Source organism: Aythya ferina (genome assembly GCF_964211825.1).
Source record: "Aythya ferina genome assembly, chromosome: 10".
NCBI classification, from domain to species: Eukaryota; Metazoa; Chordata; class Aves; order Anseriformes; family Anatidae; genus Aythya; species Aythya ferina.
Window position 1 is genome coordinate 13,327,832 of NC_140306.1, and position 17,281 is coordinate 13,345,112.

General features: G+C 44.3%; 1 protein-coding gene across 3 annotated transcripts in view; it reads right to left on the reverse strand.

Annotated features, from left to right (window-relative positions):
- The window catches only part of MAPKAPK3 (MAPK activated protein kinase 3), an 89,023-nt gene that overhangs the window by 35,331 nt on the left and 36,411 nt on the right, over positions 1-17,281 (reverse strand). The window contains exons 1-2 of one of the 3 annotated variants that reach the window (XM_084531307.1): positions 14,803-15,051; positions 14,051-14,386 (exon numbers count right to left, since the gene is read on the reverse strand). In XM_084531307.1, coding sequence (XP_084387433.1) covers positions 14,051-14,275 — 225 coding nt within the window. In that variant the 5' untranslated portion in view covers positions 14,276-14,386; positions 14,803-15,051. Of the gene's footprint in view, positions 1-10,034; positions 10,197-14,050; positions 14,387-14,802; positions 15,052-17,281 lie in introns of those variants that run through there. The other 2 variants (XM_084531308.1, XM_084531306.1) reach the window with 2 other exon arrangements.

Below are 17,281 nucleotides of genomic sequence, written 5' to 3' on the forward strand. Positions count from 1 at the left end.
TTTTCAGAAAAAAGGCAGAAAGGAATCTTAATATTTTTTAGTTACTTATCCTACCAGTTTGACTTTGTTATGTATTTGTGGTTAGTAACCATCCTCTAGTGGCTACACTTCCCATTAATTAATGTTTATTTGTCCCAATTTTTACAAATTTGGACTCTTGCGATCACACAAATATATAGTCAAACATGCAAAAAAGGCCAGAATAACATATTTTATTTTGATCCTGCAAGCTCTATGATTTCAAAAAAAAAGAGACATGCAAATCAAATACCAGAGCCTACATTTCTATATAACTAATGTAAAACAAACAAACACAAGAATCTTTAAAAAACATCTAATTGAAGAGCTTATCAGCTGTAAGGAGAAAGCAGGGTACAGAGATGATATGGATACCAGATACCTGGACTCAGAAGAAGTTCAATTGCAAACGTTTGTTCTATTTTGAAAGCATTTTACTTCTTCCTTCAATGTATGTCTTATTAAAGGAAAAAGTAGATACTGAAAACCTCAAATTTAGTGGTTTGGAAAAAGATCAACAAGAAATGTAATCATACTTCACAAACTGAGTTTCTATTTATTGAATAATACATGGATCTTAGAGGAAAAAAAGGGAAAGATAGCAAAGAGGGATGTCTCACAGATTAATAAAAATTATATGAAGGGAAAGTAATGAAATAGAAGTTTAGGGGTAGTAGGGAAAATTGACATTTACTGACATTTAGCAGTTAAAATGTAATCCTTCCAGAAAATGAATATGGGGGTGGCAGGGAAGAGAATCAACTTCTGCCCTGATTACACAGGAAAAGAAAAAAAAAAAATTAAATTAAAAAGCATGGAATGAACTGAATGGAAGAACAAAGCTGTGGTTATCTGTGGATGAAGTTCTCCCAGGCATGGAGAGTGATGACAGAGGTCCCTAGAATATGGAGTTTGGCCCTCCCAGGCACATCCCCTACAAAACAAGCAGTCAGCTACCAACCATCCATGGTGACCGGTCCTACTGAACTAGAAGAGAGATCGTTGTACCTAATGTCTCAGAAGCAATATTTAGCAACCAATACACAATAATACATAGCTCAGGATCTGTATAGGATTTATTATTATTATACTATTATATTATTATTATTTTTACTAAGAAGTTTTATGAATTAAACCATTTCTAAAAGCAAAGAGAAAAAGAAAATCCCCACAGGTTTGGTTGCAGGGACACCAGCCACCCTGGGCAGATGCAGGCTGAAATGTGAAACATCAGCAGAGATTTCTGCAGCAAAACATATGCAGTAATCTAAAGATTGACTACAGTGCAAAAGTATAAGGTAGCAAGATGAAAAACTTGCTGATTTAAATCGTGGTTTGAAAGCATGAATTAACTTTATTCAAAAATAAGAGTTAACTTTAATCAAGATAAGTGTTATCTGAAGGCTTGAACAGTACAGCCTGATTTCTCAGCAGGGTCACCCCATCAGAAAAGTCGTGCCTCCTTTGCATTGCTTCGAGTTAAGTAGTTGAAATAGAAGGAACTCTACTCTGCTAAACTCTTTTGTAGAACTGATGTACTAGGGAGCTTTGAAAGATATCATCCTTCAGAGAAAATGAGGAACCTTTGGGTAATAAGAAGTAACCATAAAACAGAACCTTAATTCACATTAATAATATATTAGCAGTGCTCATCTCAACCAAAGAAAATAAGCAAACAACGCTCTTGTGCACATAATGAAGGGAGTAATGACATGCAGTTGTCTACTGGTAATCCTCTGCACAGTAGGGAACCAAGTTAAAGCAGAACACATTACTGTTATTCATTTTTTAATATAAAACAGTGCAATATTCCTCTGTGATGTAGTTGGGGTGCCATGCGCACGTAAGAAGTTAGAGACTAGCAGTGACATTAACAACTCCCCTGGCCCCAGCTGAGGCCATCCCTATTCTAACTTGCTCAAATGCAGGCCACTAGATTGGTTTCAGAAGAGAGCAATGACCCTTTTGGACCAGGCAAGTCAGAGCATCCTTAAGAAACAGAGCTGAAGAAAAAAATCACACTTTGGAACACGCATGACTTGCGTTAGAAAATGGTTGTTCAGCACACACTACAAAGTCACAGTGCGCTGAATGGGCTTAAATGTTCAAGTTTGAAATGTCTGCATGAACAGAAAAATAGAACACAAACCTCTTCACAACCTTCAATGCTTGTGATAGATGCGAAAGATGATGTGAAAAACTCCAGCATTGTGGGTGTTTTCCCATCCTCCGGTCTGAGGACTGCCACGCTGCCTGTTCTCACGCTGGCTCTACCTGCGCTCCAAGCTCGAACCCATCTCTTACTCCCAAACTGCCCTCCTGTGAAACACACTCCTTTGCTTGTGGGATGCAGGCAAAATCCTGCTTTCGTTTGTAAATGGAGCAGTCCTACAGTCCTACATGGTTATTAGCTCATATTGCCAAAGTCAAGACTGCCATAGATGCCAACTACCAGTTTGGAATATTTTGATTTAACAAAAAATTATTATTGCTGTGTTGGACCAACACTTTGAGAACTTTCTCCAGATTTCCCCTGTGAGACTTGGCTTTTGTGCACAAACATACAACACTGCAATCATTCACCCTCCCTCACACCTCCACAACAGTGATTCAGACAGCAGAGAGGTGGGAAAGACTCAGAATTAATTGCTCTTGTATGAAGCCTTTTATCAATAATGCATATTGCTGTTTTCTCCTCCTCCCTACTGCAGTAAGAGGTTAGTTTTTGCAGATCTTGAGTGCAATGCCCCATTTTTCATCGGTAACAGGCACACGGCCCCAGCTCAAGTCAAGGCAGTCACACTCACCTGCCAAAATAGAGGCGTGCCTGGCAATCAGGGTTTCTGAAGTGTGACTGGAACTAAAAGCCACTCTCACACTCCCTCCACCTTCAAGAGGCCTTTAATCACAGCATCTCAGCATCAGGAAAAAGCTATTACAGAGCTGAGGGACTGGAGGAAAATTCCACTTGATGCCAATCAACCAGAACTGAAACTGCTTCTAAATTAATTAACCTTTCCTCATCCACCACTCTCACTTTATCGGTCTGTTTCCCTGTACTCTGGTGCTGGAAATCCTGTGAGAAGTCACTTTGTTGGGTTCCAGACAAAGACAGTCACCTGGAAACCCACCCAACTAATCCTGATAGGCCTGGTAAAATATCTAATTCCAGTAGACAAGGCACTAGAAGCTGAACAAAGTCTAAAGTTTTTGCCCTTTGTAGGAATGACTTGTGCACAACAAGCTCCACCACAGAGCCAGTTACTTGGTAAGGAAAGTAACAGAAATAAAGAACAAGAATACAACCAGCTACCAAAAGCAGGTTGCACTTCTATTCTAAATTGCAGCTTAGTCTTTAAAAGCCATTAATAGGAACCCCAAATTTGAACTGAAACTGTATCAGCATTTGGATACATGCTTTCATCATGTATTTGAGCCTGTTTAAAGCATTAACTTCCAATTTCTTTGAAGTTTCAGCTTCTGGTTAAATGGAACGAACAGTCTTCAGCAATTGCTTTTTACTGTAATTTCTATTAAAGGTGAAAATAAGCAGCAGAAAATGCCTGAAAAAAAGTTCCAGCAGCATTATATTGTTTGCATTTCCATGGGCCAACACACCGATATAAGTGTTCTCCTGCCCTGACCTTCACAAGAGGAAAAAAAAAAAAAAGATTTGAATATGAATAGGCATTGTGAAAATGTATTGCACTGTACATTTACACCCTAGTTTAGACAAGAACAACTTGTCCAGGAAGACACACCCTACATGAAACTATTATGCAAGTGAATGGCATTATTCAGAGCTGAGGCCAAATCTCCACCTCCCTCTCCTTGGACAGGAGGACACCGTACACCTACAGCAGCAACGCACTTAGCACGAGATGAGCAGTAAGATGCCTTCTCAAGCTCAGAGCTTCTTTACTTATCTGATGGCTTTGTAATTACAAGTTGTAGCAGAAGGATCTAGAAGACCATGGCTGGATTTGTGCAGTGTATTGACACTATGGGTTTCTTCTTCCTGTTTGCAATGCTCAGAGAAGCACTGTTTTCTCTCAAATTCGTCACAGTGCCACTGTCTCTCAGTTCCTGGGGCAATGAATTTCTATGTATGAGAAAACACCTTCAAACAATGCAATTTCTCAAGGCAACAGAAATGCTTAGTTACTGTCCTAAGGGGATGGCTGCCTCAGGAGACCGAGTCCTTCCACTGGAGCAGCTTTTCCTTTGGTTTCACATCACCGGGCGAGGTAAAAGGACAGAGCATTCTTCACGTTCATCATTCATCAGCAGACATTAAATGTAAGCCAAAAAGACCGATGTGCTACTCTCCCCACAAACATCCCGCTGCAGGTTTTGCGTGTACGTGAGCGCTCTTCTGGTCACAGGAAAGGAGAAAGGGCCTGAAAGAACAGGAAGCCTCCAAGCAACCAAGCCCCGTCCCCTGCCTAGGCGTCAAACTTTGACTGTAAATCGGTTGGAAGGGGAAGAGCAGAAGAAAATGAAGGGCTTTTCCTCCTCACAAAGACGATGGAGAAGGGGCCTGCGCCGCAGCAGCGAGGCCGGGAACACGCGGGGCCTCCCCGCCTGCCTCACAGCGCGGCGGGGACATCCCTGGCAGTGACGGCCCCGTTGCTGAGGAAACCAGGCTGATTTCCACAAAGCCACGCTGGCTGAAAGCAACAGTGGGAATGGGAGGAGAGCCCCGAGGGGAATTCATCCACAGCAGCCAAAAAATACAATTTTGGTTAAAAATCAAGCGAGGGAAGAGTGCTTATTGCTCACCCTTGGAACAAGAAGGACGCTGTGGTGGCTACAGCTGTACCGGCAGCGGGGTCCTGTGGCAGTGCAAGGGGGATTTTAAGGCCCCTGCATCCCCGAAACACGGTCGGTTTGATCCGAAGCAGGCCACAGGCCTTCGCTGGTCCTATGCAGAAGGCAGGTGCGCAAGGCAGCTGCTCCCCATCCAGATTTTAACCACTCTCCCTTGAGAACAAAAACCAAAACGCAAATCCGACCCCCAGCAAAATAGAAACCGACTGCGGTTACAAATCACTACCCCGGTGCTTTCATAAGGGCTGACAGCTGATTCACACCTAGGCAAACTACTCGCCCCAGCCAAAATTTCCCCACACAAGAAAGTTCAGTGGATGTAGCGCATGAGTCACTCCATACCCTGCCGCTTCCAAAGAGTTTATGTATTTTAGAAATGCTGTTCACACAAACAAACAAACAAAAGAGTTTTTCTGAGCCCTCCCCTTACACCTGGCTTAATAAATCCATCCTCAACCCCAGCTGCCTCAGGCCCAGGGGGCTGCCTCAGGGCTTTGCTTGGAGGGCCAGTGTACTGGAGAGGACCCGAGACAAAATCACCCTGGGAAAAAGCCCATGGAGAAGAGCCAGAGCTTGAACTGGCAAGATTTAAGATCTGTGAGCTGTGCAGCTTTAATAAGATTGGCTCCTTGGCCCGAACTTCTGAAATTGCTCGTAGAGATAGTACATTTAGAGTGGTTTGGTTTGTTTCTTTTTTATGTTCAGCAAACCAACATTTCTAGTGGGAAACTTAATTTTAATACTTACTTTTCCTGTTAAAATAGGTCACGGAAGCTTCTGTGCAAAATGCCGTGTACTGTAAGGATTCAGGAACGAGGAGGCCCCACGTAATTTACATGCTGAGCAAGAATTCTCTCCCCCTTCACTCCTGGGGTATTAAAGTGCTGGAGCATTATACCTTAATCTCATTTAGGGAGCTTTGAATCATCTTAAATACTTAGGAAGTCTGTGTAAAATACCCCAATCCACACAATTTCTACGCTCTCATCCAGACAGACCCCACCAGCAGCGCACTCTGGCGAGGACCGACTGTTCTCACGGCCTTGCACATACTGAACAGAGCCCCCTGCCCATCTCCACCACCGGCCGCATCTGAGTATTACTGGCAATCCTTAAATCTGGCATTCAAAGGAAATATTTGACATGGAAAATTCCACAACAAGGAAACATATGCACATCATCTGAGAATCGGGAACTTTTTCAGGGTCGAGCAAATAGTAGCTACAGAAGCATTTGGGGATGCAACATGGTATATATGATTATGTAAATAAATAAATGTTTTACTTTTTAAGCTGCCGTATACAGTGAATTGATTAGCGCAAAAGAGTCTTCGTGTGCACAAGACTCATTTAATAAGTTTCTTAGTTTCACATTGGCTCTTCTCCCAATGACAGTGGCAGCCTCCTTCATGCTTCCCATGAATTTAACACAGCATGAAGATAATCTCTTTTTTTTCCTGTTGAGATTTAACTGGCAGCAGGCTACCATGACAAGTCACTTATTTGCAGACAAGACTGCTCTTATACAGGGTGCTACTGCATATGGACAAAAATGCACTAAGGAAAAAAAAACAAAGATGCGCATAAACCATGGTACCCAGGTGCAGCCTTGATTCCTCTGCAATTATAGAAGATGTTATCAGTTTTTTCCAGTCTGAGCATCTTTCTCCATGGTATTACTACAAGTAAATGAGGCTGAAGTCACTTGACTAGTAGATGAACTTTAAAATTCCTCCTTATCATTCTCTTGCACTTAAACTAATTTGCAAAATCCAGTTATCTGGAATAAAAGTCCCAACTAGCATGAATCAGCAAGGTTTTCCTTTAGTCAAATGGAACAGGAGGATTTAGACTCTACAGGGAGGAGGGAAAGAAAAAGAGAAGGGTCCTCTAGTCTAAAGAGGGTGTCTGCCAATAAGCTGCATCTGACCCCGCACAAACTGCCTGTAAGCACGTTCCTCATGGTTGAAATAAGACACAAACCTATAACACTTTGAGATCTTTGACTCTGGGCAAAGACAGGGGAACACACCTTGATCTGTCAGAGCTTTGCTGCTACACAAGTCAGGGTACAACTTGTGCCAGCTTGCTTAGTCAACTGGAAGAGAACATAGCTGCAAAGTTGCAGCTACATGGTATGTTTTGTGAGATTATTTAAGGGTTTTACAGCATTTACCTTTCTGTTTGCACTTTATGAACTGCTATTGAACCTAATATATATTCACTACACATAGTTTTATTATTTCAGACCAAGAATATCTTATTTTTTTATTTTTTTTAATTACTTGCTATATTTCAAATAAGGAGAAAGACCAGTCAAAAATATCAGATCATCAAAGTAAATTGATGAAGTCCACCTTTTTTTAATTAACTAGTCCAACTGACACTCTGGAAAGTGCCATTCTGGCCCAAATACGTACAAAGTGCTGAAAGACTCAGGTCTTGAATGACTCACTGGTTTAAAAACAATTCTTGTAGCAGCAGAAATGACCCACTTTTTAATTGACTGGATGTTATTTTAGGTATTTTGTGCATGTTTACGTAATCCCTACCAAGATTGGCACTGAAGGATAAAATTCAAGGACCAGTCTCATGCTATCCATATTTTAGGTACTCCTCCATACACTGGGGGCTGCCATTTGACTGGAACTTTTCTGAACTCATATTCATTTTACAATGTTTCTGGCTTTGATCTACCAACACATAGCTCCTGGAGTTTATTACTCATACTCAGCTGTGTTACTGACACTGAATTTACTGTAGCATGAGATAAACCAGTATAAATAGGCTGCAGGAAACGTGGTAGGTAAGAGGGAACTACAGAATATTTCACTTAAAGTACTAATTTCCTCCTGAAACACACAGTCACTTCAGTAAAGCAAGAGCTCCTTCATCCTGCACAAAACCTAACCAACAATTACACTTGGTTCCCCTGAATTCCCAGCACAGCTGTAGCTTAGCACAACATTATTCTTCCTTGCTCTGAAATGTTGAAATGTTTGGTTCCTGATCTGGCATAATTTTCTTCTCTTCTAAAAATGCAATCTATAGCATCCAAGATGCTTGTTAACATTTCCTGTTCTACAATCAATCATCAGCCTAAAATAACCTTCACTTTCTCTATATGCATTGCCTGCAGTGTATTTTAAAAGTACCAGCCATCTAGATAACTTGCAAAACAGACCATTTGACTGTACAGTCTCCTGTTTGTGAGCAACCCTCATCTGGCTTCAGGGTATACTAACTGAAAACAGACTATCCAGTGATTAGCTTAGGTGATGTAGTATTATTTAACTTAATCAGAAACATGAAAATTGAGTGAGAGGCAAAAACACAGCTCACAAAACTAAATGAAATCAAGGACAATCTTTCTCCTCAGTGATTCCACTCTGGAAAGCAGAACCACATTCTCTACATAGTCCTATGTGTGGTTTCCAAGATCCATTACAGGTAATGATTTCTTGCAAAATTTCTCTATTACCTGCTTCCTCTTGAGTACAAAGTTATGCTAATACTCCTGTGGATTATAGTAGAGACTCCTACTCTATTATTATCATTTATATCATTCACCAAAAGTACCTTAAAGCTAAAAGAAAAGGATCCTGTTCATTTTAGTGTTTGCTTTTTCTTTTGTTTAATGACTGGGCTTCACCTGTTTGTCTTCAAATCAGCAAATCACGTACCCATTGATAGCATTCAGCCGCACAGGACATTTTCCATGAGGCAGGTCACTGCTTAACTCACTATTTGTTCTAGAGGATAAGACCTGTGAACGAGCAGGCCCATTCATATATACTCTACCTTAATCTGAAAGTCTCAGAATGACTGGAAGACAGACACAGTAAATGGCATGCACGCACTGTGCTTAGGGAAGAAGCAACTTGTGTAACTACCACACTGTTATTCATGTGAGTTTTCATATCAAAAGTATCAAACTACTCATAAAACAATGCACTTTGTTTTCCTGAAGTTCCATCTTTGTTTTGCTGCTATGCCTGAACTGACCTTCATTTTCTTCTGGAAAGAAGCAACATCTGTTTACTGAAGCTGAAGAGAATGCCAACATGTAACGCTTCTTACATCCTGAAACATCCTGAAAACCGCAGAAGCAGAAAAACGCCAACAACCCAGCAAAAGAATGGTCTCTAGCTCCCATTTCTTGATCCCACCGTTCTGAGCTCTTTCTACCATCTTTCGCAAAAATAAGGTAGGCCAAATGCATTGAAACATTATTTTGACAGCACTTAGCAGGAATTTGTACAAATAAAGAAAAAACGAGGGAAGAGAAAATGAAAGAACAAAGAGCTGGATTTTTTTTCCATGGGAAGACAAGGCCAGGAGCCCACATTTACCCTCACAGGTAGTCAGCTGTTCCGGTTTCCTCTCCCTGAAGAGGGAGGAGTGGGGAAAAACAGCACAGAACACTCAGGCTGATGACACTGGTAAAGAAGCAGGAGTTAAATTTTAGCCCCCAAAGGTAAAGTGAACAGAAGAGGGCAGGCTGGTAAAGAAAAGATAAAAATAGAAGTGACTTGACTTCACTTGACTGCTATTTCTGGATCAAATACAGAAAGAGATACGAGTTTTTCTATTTGCAAGGAAGAGATGGACCAAAACACAGTCGCCTTCTGGAAGGCCAGTCCCACAGACCAGTTTTGTTTATGCTTCTACCCTTCTAAATCCCAGTGTTCTCCCTATTTGCAAACACTGCTGTTCAGCCAAAATGTCATTATGTGTCTGAGTAAACAGATTAGGTTTTCTGTAGCAGGACAGCAATGTGTGTGGCATTTCAATCTAACAGAAACAAAGCTGACAACACATTTTTAAAGCGTGTAGCAAATCATAATGCCAAGCAGAGTAAGCTAAGCCACGTAATACTTTAGGAAAATAACCAAAGCCCCGCAGCATCTCTGGGAGGATGTCTTGTGTTTTACCACTCTAAAATGATTAGTGAAATTCTAACTAGTTCCAATTACAGACACGGACTAAAGAAGACAGCAGGACCTCCCAGTTACAGCATGTAGATCTCAACTGACACATGGCTCTGGAGATGAACATCTCTGCCTATTTGAGCCCTTTCCTCTTGAGTACCTCAGTTAAAATTCCTTCCATTGAATAATTTCTATCCAGATCCTGGCTGTGATGGCTTTGTTCCCATACAAAAAAACCAAAACAAAACAAAAAAACCTGCAGGCAGAAAGCAGCGCCATCTGCCAAGTCAGAAGCTTCTTTAATGGACAAGCTTGGTGTGCAGGGGAACAGACTATCACACTTCATCTTCAGCAGCAGGAGTGATGTTCTTCTTTTCCTGGGAGCAGGTTACAGGGAGCACATTCACACTTGAAGTATCTGTCCACAAATATACACAGATATCAATGGATACTGCACAAGCAAACCTCCAAGAAAAAAAATATGCATCTAGCAGCCCTTAGTTTTTTTCTGCTCAGCTTGCAAATCAATCTTTACATTTCTCTTTACCTGTCAGACCAGGGTTTTCTTTTGTGACAGCTTCAACAGCCTCCACTTTCTATTCCTGCAAGTGAATGATAACCCAGACATCGCACCTAAGAAGTGTGAGCGATTGCAAGGCTGAAACACCAAGGCCCTACTGTCCCTACACAGAGCTGTGCACTGCAGTTGTCTCTCAACAGATTTTTTTTCCAAAGTTTCCTGTGTGTTGTATTTTTTTTTTTTTTCATGGTGATTTGTTCTGAAGTTCAACCTGGAGCAGGTTCGGGACTTGCATGGCTCAGTTCAGGTTTCACGAGAAACAACGGGAAACTTCTCTGAACATTTTCATCCTTGCAAATATCTTCAGGGCTAGGAAAAAGACCTTTCTATTCTTGCCAATTAACCAAGCACTGTTTTTATCCTTCCTTGTTGGGTAATCTTCTCATTAGACCATTTTTGGAGAGAATAGCAGATTCTCTCTGGGCTGCTGGCAATTTTGCTTAATTGCATATTTAACTTTTTATTCAGCACTTAAACTCATAACAATGAGGAATACATACACACAAGCAGCGAAGTATTATCTGCCATTTAAGCTCTCTAGAGCTCTCATAAACATCTTCATATTTCTGTCCATTTTGGAAGACAGGAGCACACGTTCCACAGCTGGGGGAATGACACCCATACGTAACACAATTTCAGTGATATATTAACCATCACTGACAAAACTCCAGTTTGGCAATGGCAAACTTCAGTCTTCAACATATTTTAAGAGTTCTGAAAAAAATTGGCCAAGTCACTCAATGCTAAACAGAAGCTGATGTCAGAAGATCTACTACAGGTTCCTCCTCCCCATCTGGCAGAGGACATTCTGTCATGGCACAGCAATTTTAGTTCTCCTCTCCCCCTGCACAGCTCTCAGCACTGAATTAAAACGTTTTACAGATGCTACTATCCAAAGGAATGTATTTCCCCTTGGAGAGCTACAAAATTTGTTCTGGAGCACACCTGATGCCACTGGATTGTGCTCTCAAACGGCAACTTCTATTTTAAAATGCTTCCATAAAACCTCTGAAGTATGAATGATACATAATACGTCCCCAGCACTTGAGGGAATGAGCCATGCTGGAGATGGTTTATAGTGATTTGGACAATGACCAGAGATCCCAAGAAGTCCAGCACACGTGGTCCATGTGGCAGAAGTCTGTAGGGCCTGCCCCATCATCACACACCAGCACACTGGCAGCAATGAATTGGAGAGCTGGGATGGGACCAACAGTGGATGTTGTGTCCAGCCAGCCTCAGCAATATGAAGAAAATCTCTCTGCCCCACTACGGGTCTGCATCTCAGTCGTAGAGAAATTGTCCCAACAGGTCCAGCACCGTGAAGAACATATGCCTTCCTCCTCACCCGGATGGAGCAGTATCTCGTCCATTAAGAGTCAGCATTTTCCTGCTCGAGGGAGAGAGTACCAGGGGTCCACAACGCATGGTTGTATCTGCATGACCATGGCGAAGACATGAGGAAGCAGGATGGTGAAACCTATTTTAACCCTAGCAGCTCGGGTACGTGAACTGCAAGGAAATACAGCAGCCAAAAGGCGTTCTCCTAGGAAAACTGCTGCTATAATTTCTGCTAGAACTTCAATACAAACTGGAGTCAAAGGCAGCCAAGCTACTGACATCACTAATGCATTTTTCTCCATCCCTTTGGCAGCAGACTGCAGGCCAGTTTGCTCTCGCTTGGAGGGGCGTCCAGTCCACCTCGAATTGACTGCTCCAGGGATGGAAACACCGCCCTGCCATTCGCCACGGACTGATCCAGACAGGGAAGCGTTCCCAAACACCTGCAATATGTCAGTGACATCATCGTGTGGAGCAACAGAGCAGAAAGTTTTTGAGAAAGGGCTATTCCGCACCCTGTGATGTCACACTCAGCAATAAAAGGTGGGAAAGGAGAAGGAGACGGGGGGGGCTCTCATTAGGAAGACGTCTGTCCTCCCACACAACTGCTATGAGTATTGAAACCCTGCTTCCTAGGATGTGGCCAAAAATTGCTTGTTGATGAGAAGTAGAGGACTCTTTTCTCTCTGTGCATCCATGCAGCCTTTGCTTGTTTTTTTCCCTTCTTCTTTTTCCCTTTAATTAATGTATCCTTATCTCAACTCGTGAGCCTTTTTTTTCTTTCCAGCATACTTTCTTCTCTTCCTCTTCTTCTGAGGAAGGGTAGTGAGAAAGCGGTGGTGGTAGAATTCAGCTGCCCAGCAAGGTAAAATCACCACAATAGCAAACCTGCTAAACCCTTCAGAAATAGCAGAACAGTTTCCATATTAACTTGAAGGAATACTATCCTTCATCACAGTATGCTAAGTATGGAAATTAATGTTGATAGCCCTTCAAGTTAACTCACTTGTCCATGAATATTTTAGCAGAAGGATCTGATTAATGGATCACACTTCAGAGTAGCAAAACCCAACGCTCCCCTGGGCAGGTGTGAAACCCCAGTACTTCCCAGGCTGTTTGCTAAAACTTCCAGTTTCCCTGATGATAAACCTTTGTGAGTCAGCTACGTGTAGATGATACACAAACAGTGATAAAAAAAAAAATGAGAGTGCTGGAAACACGCACATTAATCAGCATGCTACTGTATTATAACCTTTTCTATTTCACCTATTAAAATTATTTTTAATATACAAAGCTACCAGGTACTTCCAGCCTCCTGCATCAGAGTGCAAGAAATCTGCTGGGCATGGCAATTCTAGCTCGATAAAGGGAAGAGCACATCCAGACCCCAGCAGGCCTTCTGGCAGCCCAGTAACAGATTTGTCCTGCTGGCAGCAAATGTGAACATGAGGTTTATGAAGCAGAAGGGTACCCAAAAGTCTTCTAAATATCCTAACTAATCACATCAACTTCAGCAAGAACTCAGTAACATTTCTTAAAACATTCTCATGACAATTACTTTGACTGGTTTTCATTTCTGCCATATATCCAAGCTGGTCCTCATTTGGGTTAGGTTTAAAAAAATATTATTTTTAATTTTTATCATGCAGTCTAAAATCATCAAGGAAGTCTTCAGGTTAAAAGCTGCAGAGCGAAAGGCAGGCGAGCTTAATGTTCTCTAATTAATGGCTACTGGTCCATTTATTTAAGTTATGCATATCATTATAAATTCCTTCTCATCTTCAGTTAACAGCTAAACGTACTTGCCAATACTGTTGTTATGTGTGTTTTCCCAGGTAATGCCCTTCTGGAATCAGATCACAAAGATAAAGAGGAGAGTAACGGAGTAAACTGGAAATGCCCCTTAAAAAGCCAAAAGAGATCCTCCTTCCAAAGTTGAATATTTGTGAGACTGCCTCTACCAGCTTTGCATCTACAATTAATAGTGCCCTTCAAAAAATCTTCAAAGGGAGAAAAGCCTAAAGACCAACGAATATTTAAATACTTCCCAGTTGAGGCCTATTTCATTGCACAAGATCCAAAACAGTTGCATTCCCAAGTATTGCATAATATATTCCTTCAAAATCTAGCAAGCTTTCTCACAGAACAGAAACTCATGCAGAATTTTCTGGAAAAGACTCAGGTTTGGGCCACTGTGCTGTAAGCAATACAAACGTCCCTGCGTATTGGAGTTCTTCATGGAGCCCTCTGTGAAATGTGAGGAGCAGAACAAGTACCTTTTTCTGGGGCTTTAGAAGTGAACCCTAGCCTCCAAAATATAAACAAGGGGGAAAAAAAAAGAGCCTACATACCTTCAGAGCACATTTCTGCCCCGTCTCCTTGTTGAAACACTCCAGTACTTTGCCATTGATTCCTAACCCTAACACCCGTTTGGAGAGTTTGTAGTCGTCTGTAACTGCATGCTTTTTTATCTCTAGTTTGACATGGGCTGCTCCCCCAGGCAAGGATTTCACGATGGTCTTGCTCTCCACGTGGCTCTCTGGCTGGCCTTCCTGCTCGCCTTCATTTTGTTCCATATCAGGGACGAGTCTGAGGCTACCGAGACGCCCTGTGGGTTATCCTCTGCCGGGTCCCTCCTGGTGATCAAACCAAATGCTTCAAATAGTCCATTTGTTCGCCATTTAGCCCTGAATAAAAATGGAAATGAGCTTCAGTAATAGCAGCGGAGGTGAACTGGGTGCCACCTAACCACTTTCTTCCCTAGCAAAGTGAGCGGGCACCCAGGAACCCAAAGGCGCGGGGAGGTTCCCCTCAGGGCACACACCCTTGCAGCCCAGCTGCCCCCACACAGGGCCACCATTCCCCACCACAACTCGCTGCTTTCACTGCGCTGCCTGCCCCGAGGAGCTCGCTGCCACCCCGCCGCCTCCCCGTGCCCCGCAGGAGCCACGAGCAGGGCCTCGGGGCCGCCTCACCCCGCGGGGGGCCGGAGCCTTCAGCCCAGTGCTGAGGGGAGAAGGAGGAGGAGGAGGAGGAGGAGAGCGGGATGGCGCTGAGGGGTAGCGAGGCGCAGGGGGCTGAGGGGGGGCTCGGAGGTCGTTACCTGCCCGTGGCGGCGCGGCCCCAGCCGAGGCTTCCCGGTGCGGAGTCCCGGAGGGCGGCGTCTGCCTGCGCCCGCCCCGGGCAGGTGCGCGCCGCCTCCCCGCACTCTGGGGCCACTGAGGGGAGCCCGGCCCCGGGGGTGGAAGGGGGCAGCCCCCGGGGGGAGCCCCGGGAGGCAGCGGGGTGCGGGGTGCTCGGCAGCCTCCGCCGCCGCCTCGTCCCCGGGGAGGGCGAGGGGCAGGGGGGTGCTGAGCGGCGGGGGGGGGGGGGGAACCCTGAGGCAGCGGGGGGGAAGCGCCTGAGGCTGCCCGCGGGCGAGGCGCGGTGTGAAGGCCTCCTCCCCGGGAGGAGCGGGTTTAAAAAAAATAAAAATAAGAAAATGAAATAATAAATGGAACAAGAAAAGGGCTGGGAGAGGCGCGGCTGCCTTCCCGCCTGCGGCCTTGTGCCGCAGCGCGCCCGTGCGGCCGCCCCGGGCTTGGAGCGGCCCCGGGGGGCCACACAGCCCGGTGCCCTCGGTGTTAAAAATACGTTAAAAATACGTTTTTGTCGCTTTACGTCACGGCCTCTGGAGGTCTTGCAGTCAGGAAAAAAATCATTACAAGCTCTAATGAGCGCTTTCTCCGAGCGCCACTCGGCCTCGGCCTCCCCTCCAGGCCTGCGGCCGAGCCGAGCTGCTGCAGGGCCCGGTGCCCCGTCCAGCTCAGCCCTTTGGGGCCGGTCACCCCCTGGGGACCGCGGCCGTTTCCATCCTCACCCTCCAAGGTTTGGCTTCCAGCCTTCTCGGGCTTCGCACCACCTCCAGCAGTGCAGTCTCAGACACGTGCATAACCGCAGGCTGGCAGGCTGGAAGCTGTCAGTAACACCGTGCTGTAGTCTGCAGCTTGTTCCTACTTTACCTCCCACAGCTTCTGCCTCTGCTGCTTATTTGTCCTGGATGGTGCTTTCCTCCTCTTTGCAGTAGATAGCTGTGTGCACAGGCACTGAGGGCCAGACCCTTCAGAAAACACATCAGTCTCTCAGCTTGTAATTTCAGGACTATTCTCGCTCACGCTGATTTGTTGCTCCCGTTCACAGCCCACTTCTTACCGTCCCATGCAACTCCTACAGGGTCTATGGCTGACCAAAGCAAGCAGTCATTGCAGTGACTGGCGTGTTAAAGCCAGGGAAAACATTAGACGTGGGAAACTGCCAAAAATCCAAGCAGATGTCTACTGAGGGAGTTGCTGCTTTCTCACAGTGTCTGCAGCTAAGAATTTCATTAAGAAATTATGACTCCTCCTAACTATTTCAAGAATGAGCTGCTCCAAAATAAGATTTGCATGGAAAGAGAGGAGGAAAGATGAGGGGATAAGGCAGGGTTCTCCTGGTTGGGGGTAGCTGGTTCTACACATCTGTTAGGAAGCCTCTGGAGAAGGTTCCTTGGCAGAGTTCAACTGGCAGGATGAGACAGTTTTCATATCATTGCCTGAAGTGATGCATTCTTGAAAGCTATGCTTATCTGGGTTCACTACTCAATACTGTCTATATATGCTCTTAGCAAAGTTCACCATTCTGCCAGCAGACAGTAATAAGCTTAAACATAGCAAAGACCTTAAAAATCCCATGTGAATCATGGTTAATAAGGCCTTACACAAACCCTCTGCTAATTTCACCCTCCATAAACTTTGAAAAAGCCTTTGCAGCACAGCCCAAGTATCAAATAGCCTTGCAGTAGACAAGGATGACCACAGCTGAGGGAGAAAAAGCAAATACATCCCCTTGTTCTTTGTGTTCATTCTTCTATCTTGGATAGGTTGTCCAAGCACAAAGTGTATCTCTATTCCAAAGCAAAGGCAAAACACAAACACCAAACACAAAAACCTGGCCACGTGGGGCAGTCCAAAGGCAGTCTCTTTTAGGTGCTCCACCAGCGAGAGGTCTCTGCTGTAGTGACCTGGCGTGGTGTCTTGGCATGACTGCCTCTGCAAATCCCTGTGGGAGCACCCACCTGCAAGCTCCTGCTTTTGTAAATCCCGGCTTTTGCAACCCACACGCCGTTTGCAGAGAGCAGGGAACATTCATTTGTGCAATATCCTCCTCTTAAGCTGCTTAAGGTTTTATAATTTCTCCGACAAGCACGCTGAGGCCAGGCACATCCTGGAGCTAACAAGTGGGTTAACCATTTAACCCCAACACCTCTGACAACGTAAAGGCAGGAGGTGCGGCACGGTCATCTTGGTGGCACTTGTCCCCCCGTCTGGCTCTGGGAGCATTTCACACAGCGCCTGCTTTCAAATGTCAGGCTTAGATCTCGCTGGGAATTACATTTCACAAGATCAAAAACTTACACTGCGGATCCTGCAGCTCCTCTTTGTGCTCATGGCAGGCTGAGCTGCGTTACAGTCCTTTGGAGATGCTGACAGAGGAAATGCTGACAGGCCCACTGCAGCTTATTGTGCCGGGGGACATTTTTCATTCAGAAAGAAGTTTTTATTTAT